Raw genomic sequence first — 24267 nt, 5'->3', positions numbered from 1 at the left:
TGAAAGTGACACTAAAGGAAAAAATTCTACAGTTTTCTCTTCTCCATTTCTTTGAATGAAATACATGAATAGTAGCATCATATGAAACTTTACAATTCTTGTCCGGGTACAAACGCATGCACCCACAACACACATAGGTGTTGAGCGCGGCAACACCATCCCTAGCACTGCAAGAGCGGGAAAAGGACCTGCCTTTTTCGCACCCCTAGGCGCCCCCTAGTGTTGAGACCCAATAGGCCGGCTGAAACTGGCCTCCATCGACCCGTCCTGTGACATCGGGCGTGAGACGAGCATGGTCTTGCTGTCTGCGAGACGAGCTCGGTCCTGCCATCAGACACGAGGCAAGGTCAGTCCTGCTAGATGCGAGACGAGCGATGGACCGCAGCCGGGAGATGGCCGACCCTTCGACGAAAGTAGCGCACAGGCGACGAGGAAAAGGGTCGAAGGCCGACATGAACCGCCGCGCCTACAAACGAGCCGATGCTGGAAGAAGCCAACCGCCGCCACAGCACCAATGCCTCCACGCCCTGGCTAGATCCGTCCGGAGCAACGCCACTCTGCACCGGAGCAGCGAGAACACCAGCAGCATCACCACCACCACATCAGGGCCGCCGGCCACCCCTGCCATCGCCTACCATCACCATCCACCGGATTTGGGCAGGGATGCCCAGATCCGTTGCCCCCGCCAACCACCACCATCCAGGACAGAGCAGGAGGCCAGATCCGCCGCCAGCCGACCCCTAGGTACTGGAGCCCCTAGACGCGCTGGAGGGAGGGGAGGAGGCGGCGCCGGCAGCCACAGGATGCCGGTAGGAGGGAGAGGGCCGGAGCAGGGCCGACCCGACGCCACCAAGAAAAGGGGGCGATGCCACCAGCTACGCACGGGAGGGAGCCGCCCTGCCGCCGCCAACGCCACGCGGCCTTAGGCCGGCGACGCCCCCGGCGCGGCGAGGGAGGGGGGCGGAGAGGCAACGCTAGGGTTTCCTCCTGGGGATGCCCTCGGGAGCGCCTCGGGAAGGGAGGGGGAAGCGTTTTCTTGCCATTTTATTTCCTCTAGCCAATTTTGTTTGGCTGGTTAATGGTTCATGAAAAATGGTAGGGCATGAGTCAAAGGCCAACATCTTACTGTTTCCTCCTGGTTGCCACAGAGCATGCTAACAAACGCTGATAGTTTCTTAAGTATCAGTTCACAAATCGCAACAGTCATATATTATCAGAAGGAGATGTATTTCTCAAATAATAAAACAACCCAATAGGAGAATCCTACAGAACTTAAATGCAACCATCATTATACGCCAAAATTACAAATCACTGTTTTCTGCAGCGATAACAATCTGAAGAGGCACCATTTCTGTATATTCAAAAACAATTTTACAGAAATGGGGAAAAGCCGAGCCTTCATTTCCAACAATGGTAGACATCTACGTGAGAACTGCAAGCACATTTACTAATCTAATAGGCAAATATGGTTCTGGGTCTCACCATGAAATATGTGTGTGTTCGATAGTGATTTCAGTTAGATTATTGTGGCGGTGGGGCATTTGCAGCTAAATGTTCTAACCGCTGTGGTGGGAGCGGCGGCGGCCACTGTCGATCCTGAGGTTGCTGTGCCTGCTGCGGTGGTGGCCACTGTGGATCCTGAGGTAGCTGTGCCTGCTGCTGAACATCGCCATGCCATGACCAAACAATGTCCTTGAGTGACGGCCTAATGTCTTCTTTCAACAGTTTCTGGTACTCCATAGTGTCACCATTGGTCTTCTTCAACTCGACTAAGAGAAAAGACGACGCGAGCTCATAGATCTCTGCTTCAAACTCAAGAGTACCCTTCTTTCCTTCCCTCGGCGCGGCCAATTTCATCGCTCCATTGTCTTTCTTTGTAACTTTAAGCTTCATGCGTTGGGCAAGTTCCTCCAGCTTCACAAATACAGCTGCTGGCGGCTCATTGGAAGCAAATCGTGCCTCCCTTTGGCTATATCTTTCATCGAACAAACCAGATAGATCGAACCCAGGAGTGAGGGAAATGATATTAAATGCATTCATGCTCGCCGGTCCATCGGAACTCTTGCGACATGGAAGGCCAGACGCAGCAGCTTCGCTCGCATAAGTCTTGTCTTTTCTCAGTGGTGTTCTCTCAACCGGCTTCCTATACCAAGGACTTCTCTTTATCCTTGCGATGGACATTCTAGTATTAGGATCTGGATCAAGGATCCCACTAAGGAGCTCCTTCAGCTCAGTGGAAAAATAACGAGGGCATCTGTACTCAGCCTTAGCAATCTTTCTATACAACTCCATAAGGTTTCTTTCATGGAAAGGAAGATAACCGGCAACAAGAACAAACAGAATCACTCCACAAGACCATACATCTGCCTTTGCACCGTTGTAGCCTTTCCTGCTGAGCACTTCCGGAGCAACATAAGCCGGAGTTCCACATGCGGTGTGGAGCAGACCATCTCGCCACTTTGACTTGGTTAGCGCACTTAAACCAAAATCAGAGACCCTAAGGGTCCCATACTCATCCACTAGTAGATTTTCAGGCTTCAAGTCACGATGGTAAACACCTCTACTGTGGCAATAATCTATAGCAGAGATCAACTGGTGAAAATATGTCCTTGCCCCCTCCTCACTAAGCTTCCCCTTGGCTAATTTGTTGAAAAGCTCACCGCCTTTAGCGTACTCCAGAACGAAGTAAATCTTGCTCCTGGTAGCCATTACCTCAAAAAGCTGCAGAACATTCGGATGCCTTACAATTCTCATTATCGAGATCTCCCTCTTTATCTGATCCACCAGACCAACCTTCAAGATCTTGTCCTTATCGAGTATTTTTATGGCAACAGACTGACCATTTGCTAGATTGCGAGCATAGTATACCTTTGCAAAGGTGCCTTGTCCTAATTGCCTCCCGATTTCATAACGCTGGGTCAAAACACTCCTCTCTTCCATTATATAAGCACAAAGCCTGAATCTTTATGATGGTCTATCTACAGACTGGTTCAGACTTCAGAGAGGAATGTTAGAGAAGACAGAGTCCTTCTCTCCATCAGGCTTCGGAAATCGGAACACAGAGGAGTGGAATGAAACCAGTCTGCAACCCACCACTCTCATCAGAACCGAGCAAATGAACCTGGGACGACGCAGTGGTGACTTTGTCACTAGACAATTGCCTCTTCCAACACGAGCTCAAGTGAATCACTCACCAGCCTGACAAATTCTACCTGCGAAAAATAATAAACTAGATTAGAATACACGTGCAAGTGTATGACACATACATCAGGGAATGAAGGTGGCATTTTTACAGCATCTATTTATTTGTGATGAATCGAACATCCAACCCACATTTCCATAAGAACAACGCAGAAATATATTATCTAGGGATCCCATATGTCTACCAGGGCAAATTCTGAGATCTGAAATGGTAAAATTGGGACATTAAACAGCATGACCAATATTCCACAAAACTGGGTGTCCTCTGCAAGATTTACTACAAGTGTAATAATTCCAACATTGTGCAATCGGATTACCGAACAGGAGCGTTAAACTCCTAGAATTGAGGCGACAAACTAAAGAAAGCAAAATTGCTCGCAGATTCCAATCAGATCGAGCGAAACCAAGAACCGCACCCCAATTCAGGGGCCAGGCTATTAACCTCACCTGATCTGAAGACGAATGGAATTCCCAAGTCCCACAAACGGATGGATTCGATTGGATTATACCGCGACGCAGACGGAGGTTGGCACCTTCGGGACATTCGTGATTCCTATTGCGGCATTGCACGGCAGCTCGCTGGCGGCGAGGAGGCTGGCTGGGCTTCTCCGGCTCCCTTCCTCCTACGTGTGGTGGAGCGGTCGACACGGTGCGTTAGGCAGGCGGTGGGCGGCGATGTGGGGACCGAAGTTATTTTTTTCCTGTTTTTGCCCTTGGTTCTTGCGAGTTTCTGTGGGACGGACGGTCAGCGGGCTCACCTGCACTGGCCAAACGGCGATAACATTATCTATTTTTTTAGGGAATAACATTACTTTTTTTTCTTGCGGGCATAACATTACCTATTATACCGTTATAAAGAACATCTAATAATACAGTGTTTTTTAAAATATATATACTACTCCTACTTTTGTACACTGATACCTGGATTATATTTTTATGCAAGAATAACAAAGATCAAGGATTCCACAGCAAATCTGACGCCAAATTTTTAACCATGACAAATAGAATATTTTTTATGGCAAATTATGTTCTCCGAGGATGGAAAATTTAGTTGGCGAGCATAGCAAGCCCGTCACAGTTCATTTTTGTCTGAAAATTGCCGTGCTTTCAAACTAAATTTGTCATAATCACCCAAATATACATTGCCATAAAAAATGTTAGATTTGCCATGCCTAAAAATTTGACGTCAAGATTTTTAGTATTTCCGAAGATCATATATTAAAGTTGACCAGCCCTTACAACTCCATTTGTACAAAATTAACAAATTACACACCGGCCATTGGGGAAACTCCTCTCAACTCGCTATCGGCGCATCATGAGGGAAGCTCGATGCCACCTCCGAACCATTGAAACACTGTCAGAGCCAAGGAAACTTTGTTTATGCAGCGGCCGAGAAGTCCAGTTATAGTTAGAAGATACCGACGACAACGGTCTGGAAAATAGATTGTCACCCTGAAGAAGGCGACAACGAAGGGGGTGGGATGAGCAACCTAGATACAACCAGATAAACCTAGGGTGACATAACCTCACAAGCCTTCCCGTGGATGCCGAAGCTGGTCTAAAGTCGTAAGTCACGACAGGAACTAGAGTACGAGATACGAAGCGACGGTATCTACTCCGTCTAAAGACACCTTCGACGATCACCTGCATAACAATAGAAATAACTAGATCCAGCACTCCAGAAGAGATTTCCCGACCTCCTCTACGACGCTGATGAGCTGGCAAAAAGCCATTGAAACCTTACTTATTAAAACAAAGGAGTAGTATTCAAGCAAGCATATCAGATTTCATATATATCATGCATTGCCACCTTTTTTAGAAAAGTGGGAAAGACCCTCAGCCTCTTAATCGAGTAGTATCAAGTTGCCGCCTAGGATCACTCGTGAAGAGGTTGCGTAAAATCAACAAAAACATCGACAATATTCGTTTTAGAATAGCTTTATAACTCAAAACTAATGGCTTGTTTCCCGCAAAAAATCTAATGGGCCCTTTAATTCAAAGGAATTTTGGAGGAATATAATCTGTAGGATTTTCCCCTAAATTGTTTGTTTGATTCATATGATTGAATCATGTGGGCATTTTTCCTAATTAAGGATTCTTTTGCACTACATTTCATAGTAAATTTAGAATCCACTCCAACCTTTTGGAAATAATTCTTCATTTTTTTCTATGATACAATAAAATATATGAGAATCTTGCAGGATTCAAACGGCATTACATTATAATCCTATGTTTTTCCATCCGCCAAAAAATCCTATGTTTTTCTATTCATATGTTTTTAGAATCCCGCGAATCAAAGAAACCATTTTAGTAGAGCTCATTCGGCCAGCTAGTCTAGAATTATTCTCATGATATGTAAACGGAAGTGTTATTTGCTTATTGTGGGAAACTAAGGTCTCCTTTGGTTCATAGGATATGAATATTGTAGGAATAGAAACTTCATAGGAAGTGAGATAACATGCATCTCAATTCCTATAAACACGTCTGAAACACGTCTCCAACAGATCAATAATTTATGAAGTATTCATGCTATATTTAAATAAGTTCAAATAGTTTTGTTGCACCTTTATATTATTTTTATGGGCTAACATATTAATCCAGTGCTCAGTACCGATTGTTGCTTTCTGCTTATTTTTGGTTTTTACAGAAAAACCATACCTTCATGGTAGATAGGCCATTTTGTGAAGGTTTTTTTCAAACTTGTTTTACTACAAGTATATGATTTTTCCCAGTAACTAGTTCACACAAAAGGGCTCCATGCACAAGGATTTCATTTTTTGAGGCTTTTTCATTTTCTTTGATTTTTTCAAAATGTGGTCAAACTTGCAAGGTTGACGAATCCTAGCAGATGGTTGGGAATTTCAATTTTGGTAGTGCCCAGTGCCTACACCACCAATTCACAAGCTAAACATGATTTTTTTTCATTTTTCAGGACTAAGATACATGACACTTGTAATTCAAATCTGACCAATTTCTGATAAATCTCTAGAAATTCAGTAAATGGATGAAAGATAGAAATAAAATTAGATAATTCATGAAACTTGGGCAGTGTGCATCCAATGTGGTCTAGTTTGGATGAAAAATGGCTAGACCCAATTTCATAACTTATTTCTGGCACTTACTTCACAGAAAAAACACTTGAAAATGGAAAAATAAGTTTCTCTTCCAAAAAAATATAATTGCCATGCAAACATTGTCCGCCATGGTAACAACCATGGGTGTGCCAAATTTGGACATGTAATTATGAACTATGCCATGGATGTGGCCATGACCATGGGCATATGCCTTAAAATCCATACAAGTTCATAGTAGATAGGCCATTTTGTGAAGTTTTTTTCAAACTTTTTCACTGCAAGTATATGATTTTTTTACCAGTAACTAGTTCACACCAAAGGGCTCCATGCACAAAGATTTCATTTTTTGAGGCTTTTTCATTTTTCTTTGATTTTTTATATTATGGTCAAACGTGCAATGTTGACCAATCATGGCAGATGGTTGGGAATTTCAACTTTGGTTGTGCCTAGTGCCTACACCACCAATTCAAAAGGTAAAAATGATTTTTTTTCCAATTTTCAGGACCAAGATACATGACACCGTGAGTTCAAATTTGACCAAGTTCCCATAAATCTCTAGAAATTCAGTAAATGGATGACATATAGAAATAAAACAAGATAATTCATGAAATTGGGCAGTGTGCATCCAATGTGGTCTAATTAGAATGAAAAATGGCAAGACCCAATTTTATAACTTATTTCAGGCACTTACTTCACAAAAAAGTCATTTCGAGCACTAGAAAAATGGAAAAGTAAGTTTTTATTCCAAAAAATATATTTGCTATGCAAACATTGTCCACCATGATAACACCCATGGGTGGGCCAAGTTTGGCCATGCCATTATGAACTATGCCATGAATGTGGCCATGACCACGGGCATATGCCTTGAAATCCATACAAATTCATGGTAGATAGGCTATTTTTTGAAAGTTTTTCTTTCAAACTTGTTTTACTGCAAGCCTACGATTTTTCCTAGTAACTAGTTCACACAAAGGGGCTCCATGCACATGGATTTCATTTTTTGAGTTTTTTCATTTTCTTTGTTTTTTTTCAAAATGTGGTCAAACTTACAAGGTTGACCAATCCTAGAAGAAGGTTGGGAATTTCAAATTTTGTTGTGCCCTGTGCTTACACCAAAATTCAAAAGCTAAACATCATTGTTTTCCAATTTTCAGGACCAAGATACATGATACCTGTAGTTCAAATCTGACCAAGTTCTGATAAATCTCTAGAAATTCAGGAAATGGATGAAATGTAGAAATAAAACTAGATAATTCATGAAACCTGGCCAGTGTGCTGTTGGAAATATGCCCTAGAGGCAATAATAAATTGGTTATTATTATATTTCATTGTTCATGATAACCGTTTATTATCCATGCTAGAATTGTATTGATAGGAAACTCAGATACATGTGTGGATACACAGACAACACCATGTCCCTAGTAAGCCTCTAGTTGACTAGCTCATTGATCAATAAGATGGTTACGGTTTCCTGACCATGGACATTGGATGTCGTTGATAACGGGATCACATCATTAGGAGAATGATGTGATGGACAAGACCCAATCCTAAGCCTAGCACAAAGATCGTGTAGTTCGTATGCTAAAGCTTTTCTAATGTCAAGTATCATTTCCTTAGACCATGAGATTGTGCAACTCCCGGATACCGTAGGAGTGCTTTGGGTGTGCCAAACGTCACAACGTAACTGGGTGGCTATAAAGGTTCACTACAGGTATCTCCGAAAGTGTCTGTTGGGTTGGCACGAATCGAGACTGGGATTTGTCACTCCGTGTAACGGAGAGGTATCTCTGGGCCCACTCGGTAGGACATCATCATAATGTGCACAATGTTACCAAGGAGTTGATCATGGGATGATGTGTTATGGAACGAGTAAAGAGACTTGCCGGTAACGAGATTGAACAAGGTATCGGGATACCGACGATCGAATCTCGGGCAAGTACAATACTGCTGGACAAAGGGAATTGAATACGGGATTGATTGAATCCTCGACATCGTGGTTCATCCGATGAGATCATCGTGGAACATGTGGGAGCCAACATGGGTATCCATATCCCGCTGTTGGTTATTGGCCAGAGAGTTGTCTCGGTCATGTCTGCATGGTTCCCGAACCCGTAGGGTCTACACACTTAAGGTTCGATGACGCTAGGGTTATTAGGAAGACTTGTATGTGATTACCGAATGTTGTTCGGAGTCCCAGATGAGATCCAGGACGTCACGAGGAGTTCCGGAATGGTCCGGAGGTAAAGATTTATATATGGAAAGTTGTTGTTCGGGTTCCGGGAAAAGTTCGATTTTTTCCGGTATTGTACCGGGAAGCTTCCGGAAGGTTCCGGAGGATTCCGGAGGGGTCCGGAGGTCCGGAAAATGTTCCACCACGTCCAATACAGCAGCATGGGCTGTAGGGGGGGGGCTCCCTAACCTTAATGGGCCAAGGGCACCAGCCCCCCCCCCAAGGCCCATGCGCATGGGAGAGGGGAAACCCTAAGGGGGAGGGCCTCCACTTGACTTGGGAGGCACTCCTCCCCCCTTGGCCGCCGCCCCCAACCCTAGGTGGGATCTAGGGGGGCCGGCCCCCTCTCTCCCCACCTATAAATAGTGGAGGGGTGGGAGGGCGGCCACACGCTTGAACCTGGCGCAGCCCCTCCCCTCCAATACCTCTACTCCTCCGCGTGAGCTTGGCGAAGCCCTGCCAGAGAACTGCCACTCCATCACCACCACGCCGTCGTGCTGCTGTTGGATTCTCTTCCTCAACCTCTCCCTCGTCCTTGCTGGATCAAGGAGTGGGAGACGTCTCCATTCCGTACATGTGTTGAACGCGGAGGTGCCGTCCGTTCGGCGCTAGGATCATCGGTGATTTGGATCACGACGAGTACGACTCCATCAACCCCGTTCACTTGAACGCTTCTGCTAAGCGATCTACAAGGGTATGTAGATGCACTCTCCTTCCCCTCATTGCTAGATTACTCCATAGATTGATCTTGGTGATGCATAGAAAATTTTTAAATTTCTGCTATGATCCCCAACATGTGCATCCAATGTGGTCTACTTTGGATGAAAAATGTCAAGACCCAATTTTATAACTTATTTCAGACACTAACTTCACAAAAAAGACATCTCTAACATCTGAAAAATGGAAAAAATAGGTTTTTATTCCAAAAATATATAATTGCTATGCAAAAGTTGATTTTCCATCGTGGTAACACCCACGGGTGTGCCAAATTTGGACATGTTATTATGAACTATGCCATGGAAGTGGCCATGACCATGGGCGCCTTGAAATCCATACAAGTTCATGGTAGATATGCCATTTTGTGATTTTTTCAAACTTGTTTTATTGCAAGTCTATGAACTTTCCTAGTAACTAGTTCACACAAAAGGGCTCCATGCAGAAGGATTTCATTTTTTGAGGCTTTTTTCATTGTCTTTGTTTTTTTAAATATGGTCAAACTTGCAGGGTTGACGAATCCTAGCAGATGGTTGGGAATTTCAACTTTGGTTGTGCCTAGTGCCTACACCACAAATTCACAAGCTAAACATGTTTTTTCTTTCAATTTTCAAGACTAAAATACATGACACCTATAGTTTAAATTTGACCAAGTTTTGATAAATCTCTAGAAATTCAGTAAATGTATGAAATTTAGAAATAAAACTAGATAATTCATGAAACTTGGGCAGTGTGCATCCAATGTGGTCTAATTTGGATGAAAAATGCCAAGATCCAATTTTATAACTTATTTCTGCACTTACTTCACAGAAAAAGACATTTCTAGCACTTGAAAAAAGGAAAAATAATTTTTTATTCCAAAAAATATACAATTTCTTTGCAAACATTGTCTGCCATGGTAGCACCGATGGGTGTGCCAAATTTGGACATGTTATTATGAACTATGCCATGGATGTGGCCATTGATACGTCTCCAACGTATCTACTTTTCCTAACGCTTTTCGTCTTGTTTTGGACTCTAATTTGCATGATTGAATGAAACTAACCCCAGACTGACACTGCTTTCAGCAGAACTACCATGGTGTTGTTTTTGTGCAGAAATAAAAGTTCTCGGAATGGAACAAAACTTTGCGAGGAATTTCTAAGCCAAGACCTACCGGAGAGGGGCACCTGGGTGGGCACAACCCACCAGGGCGCGCCCCCTCTCCTGGCACGCCCAGGTGGGTTGTCCCCACTTGGTGGCCCCATAGACCCTGATTCCGACGCTATAAAATCCTATTTTTCTAGAAAAAATCAGAGAGAAATAATTATCGCGATCCACGAGACAGAGCCGCCGTCACCCCCTGTTCTTCATCGGGAGGCTAGATCTGGAGTCTGTTTGGGGCTCCGGAGAGGGGGATCTTCGTTCTTCATCATCACCAACCCTTCTCCATCGCCAATTCCATGATGCTCCCCACCAGGAGTGAATAATTCCTTCATAGGCTCGCTGGTCAGTGAGGAGTTGGATGAGATTCATCATGTAATCGAGTTAGCTTTGTTAGGGCCTGGTCCCTAGTATCCACTATGTTCTGAGATTGATGTTGCTATGACTTTGCCATGCTTAATGCTTGTCACTTTGGGCCCGGGTGCCATGATTTCATATCTGAACCGTTTATGTTATCACCATTATATCCATGTTCTAGATCAGATCTTGCAAGTTATAGTCACCTACTACGTGTTATGACCCGGCAACCCCGGAGTGACAATATTCGGGACCACTCCCGGTGATGATCGTAGTTTGAGGAGTTCATGTATTGACCGTGTGTTAATGCTTTGTTCCAGTTCTCTATTAAAAGGAGGCCTTAATATCCCTTAGTTTCCAATTGGACCCCGCTGCCACAGGAGGGTAGGACAAAAGATGTCATGCAAGTTCTTTCCATAAGCACGTATGACTATTTACGGAATACATGCCTACATTATATTTAATAAACTGGAGCTAGTGTCGTATCGCCCTAGGTTATGACTGTCTCATGATGAATATCATCCAACGGATTACCGATCTAGTGCCTACGAATTTCTCTTATATTGTTTCTGCTAAGTTACTACTTCTATCGTTACTGCTGCACTTGCTACCAATCTACTTCTATCACTGTTACCGTTACTATTACTGTTGTCACTATTATCAACACTATCATAGTACTTTGCTACTAATCACTTTGCTGCAGATAATTAATGTCTAGGTGTGGTTGAATTGACAACTCAGCTGCTAATACTTGCAAATATTCTTTGGCTCCCCTTGTGCGGAATCCATAAATTTGGGTTGAATACTCTACCCTCGAAAACTGTTACGATCCCATATACTTGTGGGTTATCAAGACCTTTTTCTGGCATCGTTGCCGGGGAGCATAGCTATATTTGTTGAGTCACTTGGGATTATTACCAATTTATCACTATGAAGAACCTGAAGGATGCTAAGACTAAGATTTTTCCCTCTAAGATGAGGGGAGGTAAGGAACTGCCATCTAGCTCTGCTTTAGATTCACCTTCTGTTATAAGTAAACTCGCAACACCACCACATGCTATTAATCCTGATATGCCGCAAGTTATTGATGATGCTACTTTAGCTATGAATGATGCTTATGATGATACTAGTACCTTGCATGATGATGATGTGCCACTAGGTAATTTTTTTGATGAACAAATTGCTAGAGTAAGACAACATGATATTGTTGAAACTGATAATGAGCTTGAAACTGAAAATCTCGAAACACCTACTAGAACTAGCTCTCCTAGATATGAATTGCCAAAAGTACCGGAAGGTTATGTTATGAATGAGGAGACAACCAGAGATATTCTTGCTTGTAAGGATAGAGACGATCTAGAGAAATTATTATGCAAGTATAAAGAAAAATCTCTGAATGGTAGAATGGAATATGATCCTAAGCTTGCTACTTCACCTATCTTTATTGATGATAAGGATTATGAATTCTCTATCGACCCATAGTTAATTACTTTGGTTGAATCTGATCCCTTCCATGGTTATGAAACTGAAACTGTTGTGGCACATCTTACTAAGTTAAATGACATAGCCACCCTCTTTGCTCATGATGATAAAACTCGCTATTACTATATCCTCCAATTATTTCCGTTCTCATTAAAGGGTGATGCTAAAGCTTGGTACAATGCTCTTACTCCTGGTTGTGTGCATAGTCCCCAGGATATGATTTATTACTTCTCTGAAAAATATTTCCCCGCTCATAAGAAACAAGCTGCCTTACAGGAAATATTTAACTTTGTGCAAATTAAAGAATAGAGTCTCCCACAAGCTTGGGGGAGGCTTTGCCAATTGCTTAATGCTTTGCCTGATCATCCTCTTAAGAAAAATAAAATACTTGATATCTTCTATAACGGACTAAGCGATGCTTCTAGGGAATTCCTAGATAGTTGTGCTGGTTGTGTTTTTAGGGAACGGACTATTGGGAAAGCTGAAGAATTATTGAGTAACATATTGAAAAATTATGATGATTGGACTCTTCCTGAACCACCTACTAAACCCACTCCAAAGAAGAGGGGTATCTTATATCTCAGTCATGAAGATATGCAATAGGCAAATAAATCTATGAAGGAAAAATGTATTAAAGCTGAGGATGTCAAAAATTTACCTCCTATTGAAGAAATACATGGGCTTAATACACCACCACCTAAGGTGGCAGAGGTAAATTCTCTAATGAAATTCAATGATAATGATAATCATAACATGCACCCTAGCCAATGCCTTTATGAGTTTGAGAATTACATTAGAAAAAAAGATCATTTCAATGCAAATGTTATGAAACAATTAAAATACAATTCGGATATGATTGCTCGCTTGAGTGACTTGTTATTTAGAATCTCAAATGATGTTAGAGGTGTGGGAAAGCATGCTTCTATTGTTCAAACTCAGTTAGAACAAGTTGCTAAATCTCAAAGAGAGTTGCTAGATGAAATGAACAATAACATACATGACTTTGTTGTTAGAGTAGCAACCAAAGGAGGTAAAATGACTCAGGAACCACTTTATCCTGAGGGACACCCAAAAATAATTGAACAAGACTCTTAAAGAGCTAACACTGAAGCACGTAGTCCTTCTAAAAAGAAAAAGAAGAAGAAAAATGATAGGACTATGCTTGCCTCTAGTGAACCTGAAGTAGAAAAACCTCCTCGTAATGATAATGAAGTCTCTATCTCTGATGTTGAAACACAACCTGGTAGTGAGCACTCACCTTCTAATAATGAAAAAGATAATGATGAGGTTCATGAAGACACTAAACCGAATAATAAAGAACCAAAGAATGGTGTTGAGATAGAACCATCAGTTGATCTTGATAACCCACAACCCAATAATACACGATATGATAAAAGAGACTTTATTGCTAGAAAACATGGTAAAGAAAGAGAACCGTGGGTTCAAAAACCAATGCCCTTTCCTCCTAAGTCAACTAAAAAGAAAGATGATGAAGAATTTGAACGCTTTGCTGAAATGCCGAGGCCAGTCTTTTTTGCGTACTCGCTTGACTGGTATCTTTAAAATGCCTCCTTATGCAAAGTATATGAAAGACATCATCACCAATAAGAGGAAAATACCCGAAGCTGAAATCTCCACCATGCTTGCTAATTATACTTTTAAAGATGGAGTACCTAAAAACTTGGAGATCTAGGAATACCAACTATACCTTGCTCCATAAAAAGAAATTATGTGAAAACTGCTTTGTGTGATTTGGGAGCTGGTGTTAGTGTTATGCCTTTCTCTTTATATAAAAGACTTGATTTGAATAAACTCACACCTACTAAAATATGTTTGCAAATGGCTGATAAATCAACTGCCATACATATCGGTATTTGTGAGGATGCGCCCGTTGTTGTTGCTAATGTTACTATTTTGTCTGACTTTGTTATACTTGAGATGCCCGAGGACGACAACATGTCAATTATCCTTGGTAGACCCTTCTTGAATACTACATGGGCTGTTATTGATTGCAATAAAAGCAAGCTCACTTTTTATATCAACGGTAATGAGCATATGGTGCACTTTCCAAAGAAACAATTCCAAGTGAATGGTATTAATGTTATTGAAAAATCTCCGACAATCACTATTGGAAGTTTTCAAATACCTCTACCTATTGTCAAAAAGAAATATGAAATGCATATCCCCATTGAGGTAACTTAGTGATTTATGAAAGTTCTTCGGTTTCATGCTAATCAAAAGTGGTTGTTAATAAGACTTGATCAACCTTATTAATGGATCATTTCTGAGAGGTATGAAGTTGATGAATTTAGTGAGCACTACCTTTTGTCCCTACCTTTCGTTTTTTGTTTTATTATTAAATAAAATAAATGCCATGTGTTGCCTGTTTTCTGAATTTCCTGTGGAATAAAAAATGACCTAAAAATAAAAGTTCTCAGAATGCTCTGAATATTTAATACGTTTTTTCCTGATTATTTAAGAATTTTTGGTGCAAATAACATCAGAGAGAGGTGCACCAGGTGGGCACAACCCACCTGGGCGCGCCAGGACCCCCAGGCGCGCCCTGGTGGGTTGTGGTCCCCATGTGGCCCCCCTCACTTATCTCTTCATACCACTTCATCACCTACCTCCAGAAAAAATCACCATTGCTCTCTCTCTCTCTCTCCCTCTCTCTCTTTCTCTCGTGTTCTTGCTCTCAAACCCGCGGATTTCGATCTCTTTGCTCGAAGCTCCATTTTCGAAACTATTTTGGGGGATTGTTGCTTGGTATGTTACTCCTCCATTTGTCTAATTAGTTTTTGTTTTAGTGGTTTATATTTTAAATAATTAGCTACTCTTGGTGCTGCTATAGATGAGCTTGCATGTTGAATTCTTAGAGTTCTAAGTAGTTTGAATGCTTGCTATGGCCTCTATGTATCCCTATGAGTAGTTGCTACCAATATTGTAAAGTTTTGTTGAGAAAATTTTGTGGACTAAAAATTTCAGAATTTTTGTTCATAGGAAAAACATGAGTATCTTTAGGGAGTTTGCTTCCAAGAAGAACTCCAAGGGAGTGATTGGGGAGTCATCTGATAGTGATCTCCACACCCGGAGATTGGTGGAACTACGACCGTGCGAATGGCCGCATACCCCGTTCATGGAAGGGGTCGGAATCCTTCAAGAGTTTGCACAATATGCTGCTAATGCCGGCCTCACCGACTTCATCACAGCTGAATGCGAACAGTATCATCTCCTCAAAAATTCCTTTGTGCAAATTTTTAATTTTCTTCCTAGGAATAATCCCCCTGAGGTGCATTTTAATCTATATGCTGAACCCCATCAGATACCGCTTACTGGATTTGGTGAAATATGCTTGCTTCCTTCTGATGGTAGTTTGGTAGAGCCTAGGCCCGCAGAGTTTGAAAGCTTTTATCATCTCTAATAGTAGGTGATGAGAGGGGGGTGTCGAGTATCACCGCTGCTGGCTTGCATTTTCCCGCTGTTCATTATTTTACTCTTTTCATTGCAAAATGCTTGCTTGCTAGAGAGAAGGTGGGTGCACTCAGTTCCCCAAACCTTGCTGTTTTACGTCGTGCACTAGAGGGCGAAAACACTTATAGCTTGGGAGCTACTGTGGCACATGGCCTCCACATTAATAAGTCCAAGGGTAAAATACATGGAGGTATTTACGCCACTCGTTTGGCGGCCCGCTTTAATGTTCAAATACGCCTGCATGATTATCCTTTGCCCAAGGTTTACCTAGAATGCACGGCCATGGATTACCACCAGTTTACTACTGTCGGTTATCCTAACATTCCTATTCCGTATAACCTGGGTTTTAGTGTGAGAACTCATGATATTATTCTATTGTATGCACCTGCTTTGTTTGATCCTATTGCCAGGTGTGGGTACAGGATTATGCCTGCGGATATCATCGCCTACCGGAACAACCATGCTGCAGTAGAGGAGGAGCCTCAACAGTGGTATCCACAGGTGCCCGCTCCTCAACAGTTCGACATGGGACCCCATGGTTTCTCCGACTACTGACTGATTACCAAGTTAGGCCAGAAGCCTAAGCTTGGGGGAGTACTTGTTTCTCACCGACATTACATTCATTTTCACACATTTCATTCCATTTGTCGGTGTTCACACTTTTTCATTGTATTATCCATGCTTAAATTATTTTCTTGTTTTCTTCTTATGTGTTTGAAAAACTTTGAGAAAATACAAAAATATTTCCTGCTTCTTTTTGTTTTTTCTTTCTAGAATAGTTAGCTGTAGCACTAAAAAGAAAACCCCAAAAAGATTTCCTTGTTCTTCTTTTGCTTGTTGGGAGCTTTCTTGTGTAAATAGTTTTTCTCATTTTTTTGCTTTTCCCGTTTTATTTGCTTGTTCAAGAAAACCAAAAACTCAAAAAAATATTTCAGTGTGTTTCTCTGAATTTCTTTTTTTATTGAGTCATATCGAGGAGAAGGCCACGCTGAAAATGTTGAGTGGCTCTCATATGCATAATTGTTGATCTAACAAAGAGCCCATATTACCTTGTCTTCTCCTGCTGAATAAAATGTTTGCAGATTCCAGCTTAGTCCACGACACTCTTGCAATATTATTATTTTCACATCGTTCGGTCGTGCAAGTGAAAGGAAATAATGACGACATTTGATGAACTGGCTGTGGCAGAGAGAAACGGGTATGAACTCGACTTGTTCTGTTTTTGTAAATATGTTTAACCCAGTATCCATGATTCAGCTCATTATGATTAAACATGTTTGCAATGACAATTAGAGATTATAGTTTCTCATGCCATGCATAAGTAGCTAGGAGTGGATAATGATTTATCTTGGATGTCAACATTGCATTAAAATGATTGTGATGTAGTATGATGATATGGTATCCTCCTCCGAATGTTCGAGTGGCTTGACTTGGCACATGTTCATGCATGTAGTTAAATCAAAACCAACATAGCCTCTATGATATTTATGTTCATGGTGTTCATATCCTACTCATGCTAGTGTCCAATGTTACTTATGCATAATGCATGTTCATGACCGTTGTTGCTCTCTAGATGGCCGCTTCTCAATCTATTTGCTAGCCTTCGCATGTACTAAGTGGGAACTCCGCTTGTACATCCAAAACCTGAAACCCAAGTTATTCCAGATGAGTCCACCATACCTACCTATATGCGGTATTACCCTGCCGTCCTGAATAAATTCGCATGTGCCATCTCTAAAAAAACTTCAAATAAATATCCTTTTTGTGTGCCTGGATTGTTCATGGAACGATAAGAGGTAGTCGGTATCTTCCATGCTAAGTGGGTTATTCTCAGGATGAGTGTTTATTCACTCACCATTGCACGAGAAAAGGGCGGTAATAGGGATGCCTAGTCCCAAACTGCAAAAAGAATTGATCTTTCAAATAATCAAACAAAAACTCCTACGGAGTCAAAACCTTTACTTTATCGCTTGGGAATCGCCACTAGCGTGTTTAGCATGGAAGATATTGATAAATGATAGTCGTGAAGTAAACAAGAAGGGTGCATTTCTCAAAATATCATTTACCTCTGTTTTAAAACTTGATCTCCGGCACCTCTGCAAATCACCGCTTCCCTCTGCGAAGGGACTATCTATTTACTTTTATGTTGTGTCATCACCTTCTAAAATAAGCGCTAGAACCTGAGAGCACTGTTGTCATGTTGATGCATTGCGTGTAGCTAATGTTGGGTGCATCATGACTTGTAGGATCGAAAGTATGTATAGAGGGGGAGGGGTGATTAGACTAGTTGACCAAATAAAAATCTAGCCTTTTCCCAATTTTAAGTCTTGGCAGATTTTAGCAACTTAGCACAAGTCAAGCAATCAACCTACACATGCAAGTTTAAGAGTATAGTAGCGAAATGTAAAACATTGCACATGAAGGTAAAGGGAGGACTTTGGAGGGAGCAAACACAATGTAGACATGGAGATTTTTGGCATGGTTCCGATAGGTGGTGCTATCGTACAACCACGTTAATGGAGACTTCAACCCACGAAGGGTAACGGTTGTGGGAGTCCACGGAGGGCTCCACCCACGAAGGGTCCACAAAGAAGCAACCTTGTCTATCCCACCATGGCCATCGCCCACGAAGGACTTGCCTCACTAGGGTAGATCTTCATGAAGTAGGCGATCTCCTTGCCCGTACAAACTCCTTGGTTCAACTCCACAATCTTGACGGAGGCTCCCAAGTGACACCTAACCAATCTAGGAGACACCACTCTCCAAAAGGTAATAGATGGTGTGTTGATGATGAACTCCTTGCTCTTGTGCTTTAAATGATAGTCTCCCCAACACTCAACTCTCTCTCATGGATTTGGATTTGGTGGAAAGATGATTTGAGTGGAAAGCAACTTGGGGAAGGCTAGAGATCAAGATTCATATGGTTGGAATGGAATATCTTGGTCTCAACACATAAGTAGGTGGTTATCTCTCAGAAAATGTATACTGGAAGTGTAGGCACGTTCTGATGGATCCCTTCACGAATGAAGAGTGGGTGGAGGGGTATATATAGCCTCCACACAAAATCTAACTGTTACACACAATTTACCAAACTCGGTTAGACCAATTCAGTTCAAAATGTGATCGTTAGGCTTTTCGGTGGGACTGACATGTCAACTCGGTGAAACCAATTTCATTAGGGTTAGGGCATAACGTAATCTCGGTGAGACTGATTACACAAACTCGGTAGGACCGACTTTGGCAATAAGCTAATCAGAGAGTTGGTCAGGCAAACTCGGTGGGACCGATTTGCTCATTTCGGTGAGACCGAATTGTTACGAAAGGGAAACAGAGAGTTTGCATTGCGAACTCGGTGGGACCGATCGCTCATCTCGGTTGGACCAAAACGTTACGAAGGGAAACAGAGGGTTTGCAATCCCATCTCGGTGAGACCGAGATCCCTATCGGTGAGACCAAAGTGACTAGGGTTTCTGGCAGTGGCTATGTCAAGTGAACTCGGTGGCGCCGGATAGAACATTTCGGTGGGGCCGAGTTTGACTTTTGGTTTGGGACATATGTGGATATGAGAAAGTGGTTGAGGGTTTTTGGAGCATATCACTAAGCATTTTGAGCAAGCAAGCCATTAAGCAACACCTCATCCCCTTTTAATAGTATTGGCTTTTCCTATGGACTCAATGTGATCTTGGATCACTAAAATGAAAATGTAGAGTCTTGAGCTTGAGCCAATATGTGTCCTTAGCATTTTGAGGGGTCCACATTCATAATCCATGCCATGCCAATCATTGAACTTTCTAAAACGATCATCTTGAAATAGCACTAGTTCAATGAGCTATATGTTGTTAGTAATTACCAAAACCACCCAGGGATAGTTGCACTTTCAATCTCCCCCCTTTTTGGTAATTGATGACAACATATAGATCAAAGCTTCGACAAATGATAATAAGATCTAAAGTACATCGCCGCTTTGAGAAGTATGTGATGAGCAGGAGCTCCCCCTAAATTTGTGCATTATTTAAAATTTGCTTTTGAATGCAAATGCACAATCGATTAGGATCATGGGTTACTCTTCCATGTCACATACATCTTGGTGGAGCGCTCAAAATGATAGAAATTAAAACATGCACTCATCACCAAGCAAAGTGAATGATCATATAGGGATATAAGAGATAATATTACCCAAGCAAACATTAAAGTATGATATGATAAAACACATGATCATACAAGTATCACACATAGACATAAAGTATCAAACGAGCACACACAAAAGTTCGACCAAAATAGCAAGAGAGACAAAAACAGCAACACTCTCGCTCGAAGCCTAGCTATGATCTATACATTTATCCCCCTTTGGCAACAAGTTACCAAGAAGTTCAAAAATGCATAGTGCTATGCGTCTCTCAGGCTTGGTCTTCGGGAGGTGGTGTAGTGAGAACTCCAAGGACGAAGGCATCGGTAAATGTTGTTGGAGCTGGTGGAGTAGGTGCTGGAGCTGGCACTGAAGCTGTTGCTACTGGTGCAGAAGTAGTCGCTCTTGTATCTGGCACTGGCACTACAGCTGACCTCTGACCTCTTGGCACTCACTGAAAAGCATCTATGGTAGCCTTTCCTTTCTCCTCCTCTGCTTCCTCCTGGAGCTGCTCAACAACTGTCTGTATCTCAGTTACTTTCAGATCAAGATCATAAAACTTGGTCTCAATAATCCTCTCCAAGCTCTCCTGATTCTGAGTCAGGGTGGTCAAGCCCTTCTCAATCCTCAGAGTTGCCTGAATCAGATAAGCTAGCTGATCTTGTTTGCTCTTTAAGAACACCTGAGATGCCTCCTCAACACTTGGCATCTTTGCAGCCTTTTCTGCCTTTGCCTTTGCTCTCTTCTCTTGAGCTTGCACTGATGAAGGATCATCCTCATTCATCACAACTGTGTTATCCTCAAATTCTGGGTGCAGAGGTAAATGATCCTTGTCCAACAAGTAGGTGCATGTGCCCATCTTCGAGTTGACGAGCACCTGAATGTGTGGAGCATACCCACAAGATCTTTTCTGATCTGCAACAGTCCTCTTGATTCTCTCAACAATTAGACTCATGGCATTGTATTTTTGAGGGACATCAAATATCTACAGCAGGTTGATTGAGTGGCCTTTGATCATCTTGTGATCTCCAGATTTGGATAACAGAGTATGCCTCAAGATTGTGTTGATTGTAGGCAGACCAGACAACAAATAATGCACATATCCAAACTTGTGTGTCTCCAAAGCTTTGTCTGGGATCTCCTTGTACATGTTTGCCATAGAGTTGTGGTCTTTCTTCTTGGCATACACATCCAAATCATCCTCATGCTCTTCTGGAGCATTGATCAATTTGGCCCACTCATCAATAGTTGACTGGTACCTGATAACCCACAAGTATAGGGGATCGCAACAGTTTTCGAGGGTAGAGTATTCAACCCAAATTTATTGATTCGACACAAGGGGAGCCAAAGAATACTCTCAAGTATTAGCAGCTGAGTTGTCAATTCAACCACACCTGGAAACTTAATATCTGCAGCAAAGTGTTTAGTAGCAAAGTAATATGATAGTAGTGATAACGGTAGCAAAAGGTAATGATAGCAAACGTAATGTTTTTGGTATTTTGTAGTGATGATAGCAATAGCAACGAAAAAGTAAATAAGCGAGGAACAATATATGGAAAGCTCGTAGGCAATGGATCAGTGATGGAGAATTATGCCGGATGCGGTTCATCATGTAAGAGTCATAACCTAGGGTGACACGGAACTAGCTCCAGTTCATCAATGTAATGTAGGCATGTATTCCGAATATAGTCATACATGCTTATGGAAAAGAACTTGCATGATATCTTTTGTCCTACCCTCCCGTGGTAGCGGGGTCCTTACGGAAACTAAGGGATATTAAGGCCTCCTTTTAATAGAGTACCGGAACAAAGCATTAACACATAGTGAATACATGAACTCCTCAAACTACGGTCATCACCGGTAAGTATCCCGATTATTGTCACTTCGGGGTTAATGGATCATAACACATAATAGGTGACTATAGACTTGCAAGATAGGATCAAGAACTCTCATATATTGATGAAAACATAATAGGTTCAAATCTGAAATCATGGCACTCGGGCCCTAGTGACAAGCATTAAGCATAGCAAAGTCATAGCAACATCAATCTCAGAACATAGTGGATACTAGGGACCAAACCCTAACAAAATTAACTCGATTACATGATAGATCCCATCCAACCCATCACCGTCCAGCAAGCCTACAATAGGATTACTCACGCACGGCAGTGAGCATCATGAAATTGGTGATGGAGGATGGTTGATGATGACGATGGCGACGGATTCCCCTCTCCGGAGCCCCGAACAGACTCTAGATCAGCCCTCCCGAGAGGTTTTAGGGCTTGGCGGCGGCTCCGTATCGTAAAACACGATGGATCCTTCTTTCTGATTTTTCTCTCCCCGAAACACAATATATAGAGTTGGAGTTGGAGTCGGAGGAGCTCCAGGGGGCCCATGAGGTAGGGGGGCGTGTCCCCACCCTCGTGGATAGGTGGTGGGCCCCCTGGCCTTCATCTTTTGCAGGTATTTTTTATATTTTCCAAAAAGTTGCTCCGTGAAGTTTCAGGTCATTCCAAGAACTTTTGTTTCTGCACATAAATAACATCATGGTAATTCTGCTGAAAACAGCGTCAGTCCGGGTTAGTTCCATTCAAATCATGCAAGTTAGAGTCCAAAACAAGGGCAAAAGTGTTTGGAAAAGTAGATACGCCGGAGACATATCGGTACTTTGTACCTTCAGACATCTAAACAATTCTACCATCTGGATAGAAATGAGCTGTAGAATAGAACTGCATAATGAGCTCATCATTCCATTTGGTAAGCTTCTGTCCCATAAACTCATCAACTCCACAAGCTTTGAAGCTTTCATGTACTCCTGGAAAATAGTCTTCATTCTCATCAATGAATTCCCAATCAACCCATTTCATATCATAGACTATAGGCTTCTTGTCAAGCAAAATGGTTTCATAAAAGTCTTGTTGTTCTTTGGTGTGGAACCTATAGTCCACTGCAGTCTTCCTCCTCACAGCATATGGATCAGACTGTCTCCAAAGTCTCAGTTTTGCATCCTTCCTGATGTTCATATCCTCAGGCACTGGGTGAGTGTCATTGTGTTCTAGAATCTTTGGTTTCAGTTTCCTCAGCACTTGGGCTTCAGCATCTTCTTCTTCAACTTCAGGCACTGGGGCCTTGTTGTTCTCTTCAGCTGGGATGTTCCTGGTGCTTCTCTTGGGCTTAGAAGGCTTCTGAGCTTAAGCAGCAACCTTGGGGGCAGTCTTGGGATTTGAAGTGGCAGCCCCTGACTTGATAGAATCCCCCATAAGCTTCTAGGATTTGGGTGCTGGTGCAGCATCCTCTTCCTCTTCATCTTCTTCTGGGTCTCTCATTATAAAGGATCTATCAATGACTCTGGCAGTGGTCTTTTTGACACTCTCTTTCCTTTTCGTTCCCTCTCTAGCGGCCTCTTCAGTTGGTTTAGAAGTTTCAGCAGTTGAGGCCCTGACCTTTAAGGTTGGCACTGTCGTGGATTTGTCACGTCAGATGTCCTCATGTGGGGACTTAGTCGTGGATCCATCGCACTAGGTTAGCTTAAAGGGGTTAAATGAGACAAAGGACACATAAGTTTATACTGGTTCGGCCCCTTGCGATGAAGGTAAAGTCCTAATCCAGTTTGAGGTGGTATTGCTTATGTCTCGATTGCCAGGGAGCGAATAGCTTGACCTAGCTTTCGATCTGTTGTATCTTTCCCTAAACCGCCGCTGGGTCGTCCCTTTATATACACAGGTTGACGCCCTGCGGCTTACAGAGTCCCGGTCGGCTCATAACAACGTGTCCGGCTCGGTGACCAAATATACACGCCTTACAATATAAGTCATACATACATGGCGGTTTACACTCATGGGCTTCTAGCCGCCTATGGGCCCTGGGCCTTTAAACGAGTCTTCATAGTGAACCGCCATCTTGAACAGCTTTATGGGCTTCATCTTGATAAACCGCCATGGCTTAACCCGGCCACTCCTGGGCGGGTTAACCCAACAGTTATCTCCCCAACATTAGGCCCCAGGTTGATTTGAACTTGTTCATGTCAATCTTCGGTACTTAGAAAAAAAATCCTTCTTCATCTTTTTGTGAGATATTGTAACCCGCCATAATGTCATCTCCTGAGATTGCGATAATCCTCCATGACGTCACCTGTTATTAATACTAGGTGATACCCCGCGCGTTGCTGCGGGACCTCTTCGCTGGAATTGAAGTAATGTAATGATTTGAATAAAAACCTAAATGTGCTAAAAATCCAAAATAAAAAATGTAATAGAAAAGAGAATAGGCTCTCCGTTGGTAGTAGATTGGGTCTTGTGGATGCATGGATAGACTATAGATATCAACATTTGAGCCCACTGGATTACTGATGCTTTCTTACCAAGAGATTACATCGATTATCTAAGTGTGTCAATATTATTTATGTGAATTGCACTGAAAGAGTGTATCATAACGTCAAAGCATGGCACGGTGCCTTGATACTAAGAAATA

General features: G+C 42.3%; 1 protein-coding gene across 2 annotated transcripts; it reads right to left on the bottom strand.

Moving 5' to 3' along the window:
• Positions 1 to 12: 12 nt before the first annotated feature.
• LOC125523228 (CBL-interacting protein kinase 28-like) lies at positions 13 to 3959 on the bottom strand. 2 transcript variants are annotated; one of them, XM_048688290.1, is made up of 3 exons: positions 3387 to 3601; positions 3188 to 3212; positions 13 to 2939 (listed from the first exon to the last, which is right to left on the bottom strand). In XM_048688290.1, exons 1-3 carry the CDS (start codon positions 3435 to 3437, stop codon positions 1522 to 1524), a joined length of 1494 nt encoding a protein of 497 aa, XP_048544247.1. In that variant the 5' UTR covers positions 3438 to 3601; the 3' UTR covers positions 13 to 1521. The 2 variants fall into 2 exon arrangements, with proteins under 2 accessions (XP_048544247.1, XP_048544241.1); XM_048688284.1 differs by lacking the exon at positions 3387 to 3601 and adding an exon at positions 3649 to 3959 and having other exon boundaries at positions 13 to 3212.
• Positions 3960 to 24267: the final 20308 nt, after the last annotated feature.

The sequence above is a fragment of the Triticum urartu genome, chromosome 1 (assembly GCF_003073215.2).
Source record: "Triticum urartu cultivar G1812 chromosome 1, Tu2.1, whole genome shotgun sequence".
In the NCBI taxonomy this organism is placed as follows: Eukaryota; Viridiplantae; Streptophyta; class Magnoliopsida; order Poales; family Poaceae; genus Triticum; species Triticum urartu.
The sequence above is the reverse complement of the archived record's forward strand: the minus strand, read 5'-3'. Positions and strand labels throughout refer to the sequence as shown.

Coding starts and splice junctions, on each gene's coding strand:
- LOC125523228 (XM_048688290.1), bottom strand. CDS start 3,437: ATGCTGTTTAATGTCCCAATTTTACCATTTCAGATCTCAGAATTTGCC. Junction 3,213..3,386: donor AGATCTCAGAATTTGCCCTG/GTAGACATATGG, acceptor TATTTTTCGCAG/GTAGAATTTGTCAGGCTGGT. Junction 2,940..3,187: donor ATTTGTCAGGCTGGTGAGTG/ATTCACTTGAGC, acceptor GTGCTTATATAA/TGGAAGAGAGGAGTGTTTTG.